Source organism: Penaeus japonicus, unplaced genomic scaffold, assembly GCF_977035675.1.
Source record: "Penaeus japonicus unplaced genomic scaffold, GWHDUDI00000001_assembly GWHDUDI00000011, whole genome shotgun sequence".
NCBI classification, from domain to species: Eukaryota; Metazoa; Arthropoda; class Malacostraca; order Decapoda; family Penaeidae; genus Penaeus; species Penaeus japonicus.
The window spans coordinates 11,774,614-11,777,113 of NW_028234413.1; the positions used below are offsets into that span (position 1 = coordinate 11,774,614).

Sequence of the window (2,500 nt, forward strand, 5' to 3'; positions counted from 1 at the left end):
TTGCAACAACAGAAAATCTACACTGACTTTGAACTCCAAGGCGTAATGGAGGAGAAGCTGAACACCAAGACGTATCAGACCATAAGCCAGCGTATGGCTACTGAGGAGGCAGCCTGTGCTCTCATGGAGGGCAGCCGACGTGCCGCAGGAGATGATGAGTGAGTATTCCATCCTCATAGGCCTAGGTTTTTCATGCATGTGAATCACAAGGGGAGCAGGTGGAGTCTGATCTCCAAGGGCGATCAGATGACGTCTTTGAGTTTTCATTCACTATCATCTAAGTTTTGACTTGGGACATGGGAAGTATATGTTTAATAAGGACTGAAAGAAGAATAGAAAGGGATTAAAAAGGATCATATCCAGTGTTTAGGAATGTATTTAATATTTGTTGTATATACAGTATTTGTGGTAATGTAGTAGTGAATGGGATTAGATTTTTAAAAAGGGTGATAGATAACAGTGATGTGTTTATTTAAAATATAAGGTGTATGGAGCTTGGGTGCATTGTTTAGATATGTAAAATTATGTTCAGTCTTTCTTTGATGTTCCTTTTCACCTTCACTGGTAGTGATATAATGCATGGATATGTGTTGAATTTTGTCTTTACTGTACACTGCAGTGTTTGATTATAAGTTGAAAAAGGCATAGCCATCATACATGTAAAAAAGAAAAAAAAATGTTTTGCATAATGGTTTGAAGAAACAGCAGTTTATTAAAGTTTGTTCTTATATGTATATTTTATTTTCTGCTGTTAATTTGGAATTCAGTCAGAACATTTAATGTCTATTGGCTGTTGACAAACTAAATGTTCTCTTTTTCCTTTTTTTCTAAATACAAAATTTTGCAAACTTATTGTTCTTGGAACTATTCTGAAATTACAGATGGATTACACGAATTATACTGATTAAGTAAATATCTAGCAAAAAATATAATAAAGAATAAAAGAAAAACTTTTCACTCTTCACAATGTCCTGTTCAGGATATTCACTCTCCTTAACCTCTCTTTACCTACTATAACCTCATAGAATTGAATCAAGGTAAAACAAACTCTCCTATTATAAGAATCAGTGCAATTTATTACATGCTTAGCATAGTTTATTAGATCTCAATGCTTGTTGCTAGTGCCAGCTTCACAAGAAAAAGGAACACAGGCTATATTAGATTTGCTGTGTTTAGTAACTTTTTTTTATTCATGTTAGTTCAATGACATATTTATATATGAAAGCATGAATAGTTTAAACTCTATAAAGACTTTTGATCAAGAAGGAATTTGCTGTCATTTTATGTAAGTTGAACGTAATATAATGTTTAAGAATATGTTTTTTAATGGCACTGTTTAAATACTGTAGACAGAATAAGTGCTAATTCTTTGGAATAGTTATCAAAAGTACATTTGATTGAAAGATTGAGAATGCCAATTTCTGCTTTTTGTCTGCCTTGAAAGAGGCATTGAAGAAAGGCAGGTATACTATTAATGAATAGAGTCTTTATTACTAACAATATCTTCTTAATTGCTTTTCTTTGTATCTATTGGTCACTATCTCTGGACAGCTGTTTAGGATGAACATCTGTGAAAACATGTCACCTTGGTATTAATTGATGGTTAATTCCCTTCAGAATTTTTACATTTTGTAAAGAAAACCAACAAAAGCTTGACAGGTTGTAAAAGGAAACTAAAATCAGATTGAGAACATCAATCCAAGTTTTAATTATGCTCCTATAATTGTTCACCCCAGACAGTTCAAGTAAAAAAAAAAACAGAGAGAAAAAAGAAAAACATCATTATGATGTGTGTAATAACTTTGAATAATTCCGCTCATTTAGTATTCTGTAAACAGAGGGGAAAATATACATATTTCAACTGTGAATATATACTATGACCGTTAATTTCAAACTTCCTCTTCCCCCTCCCTGCATGCCATGCACAGTAACCAGTCGTATGTATCTGTCCACATCTATTAACACTGGCTTTTTGGTAGCATGTTTCTAGCACTAGATTCCTCCTATAGATACCAGATTGAGAACTGAAAGACTGATGAATATCGCCTAGTGAATGGATAGATATTTTCACCATAGGACCAATAGTGGTTTGGCTCTTCTTTACATCATAAGGAAAAACTAATGATAAGACTGATTTGAGATCTTACAGTCTCTTTCTTTACTATATGTGTAGATTCAGGAAAGCTTTTCTTTAGGGGTGTATTTTAATTTTCAGGTTATACAGCTTAGCCCTAAGATTTGCCCTTTTTTTTAGTTAGCTATACATCACTTAGAAATAGGGAATGACGGAAGTTCATTTTCACTTTGGTTCCAGTGTATGAATATGCACTGGAAAGAATGCATGTAAATACTTCACCTGGATTTCATGATTTACATTTACCAGCATATAAAATGTACTTTATTTTTGTGCCAAATGTACATTATTCAATATTATCTATATGCATTTAATTTTCATACTCACAACAATCTTGTATACATATATTAAGTCATCATCATTCTT

At 32.7% G+C, this 2,500-nt stretch overlaps 1 protein-coding gene across 41 annotated transcripts in view; it reads left to right on the forward strand.

Moving 5' to 3' along the window:
* The window catches only part of Cadps (calcium-dependent secretion activator 1), a 434,912-nt gene that overhangs the window by 422,392 nt on the left and 10,020 nt on the right, over window positions 1-2,500 (forward strand). For all 41 annotated transcript variants that reach the window (XM_086541582.1, XM_086541600.1, XM_086541607.1 and 38 more), the window contains one exon: window positions 13-158. In XM_086541582.1, coding sequence (XP_086397708.1) covers window positions 13-158 — 146 coding nt within the window. The remainder of the gene's footprint in view (window positions 1-12; window positions 159-2,500) is intronic.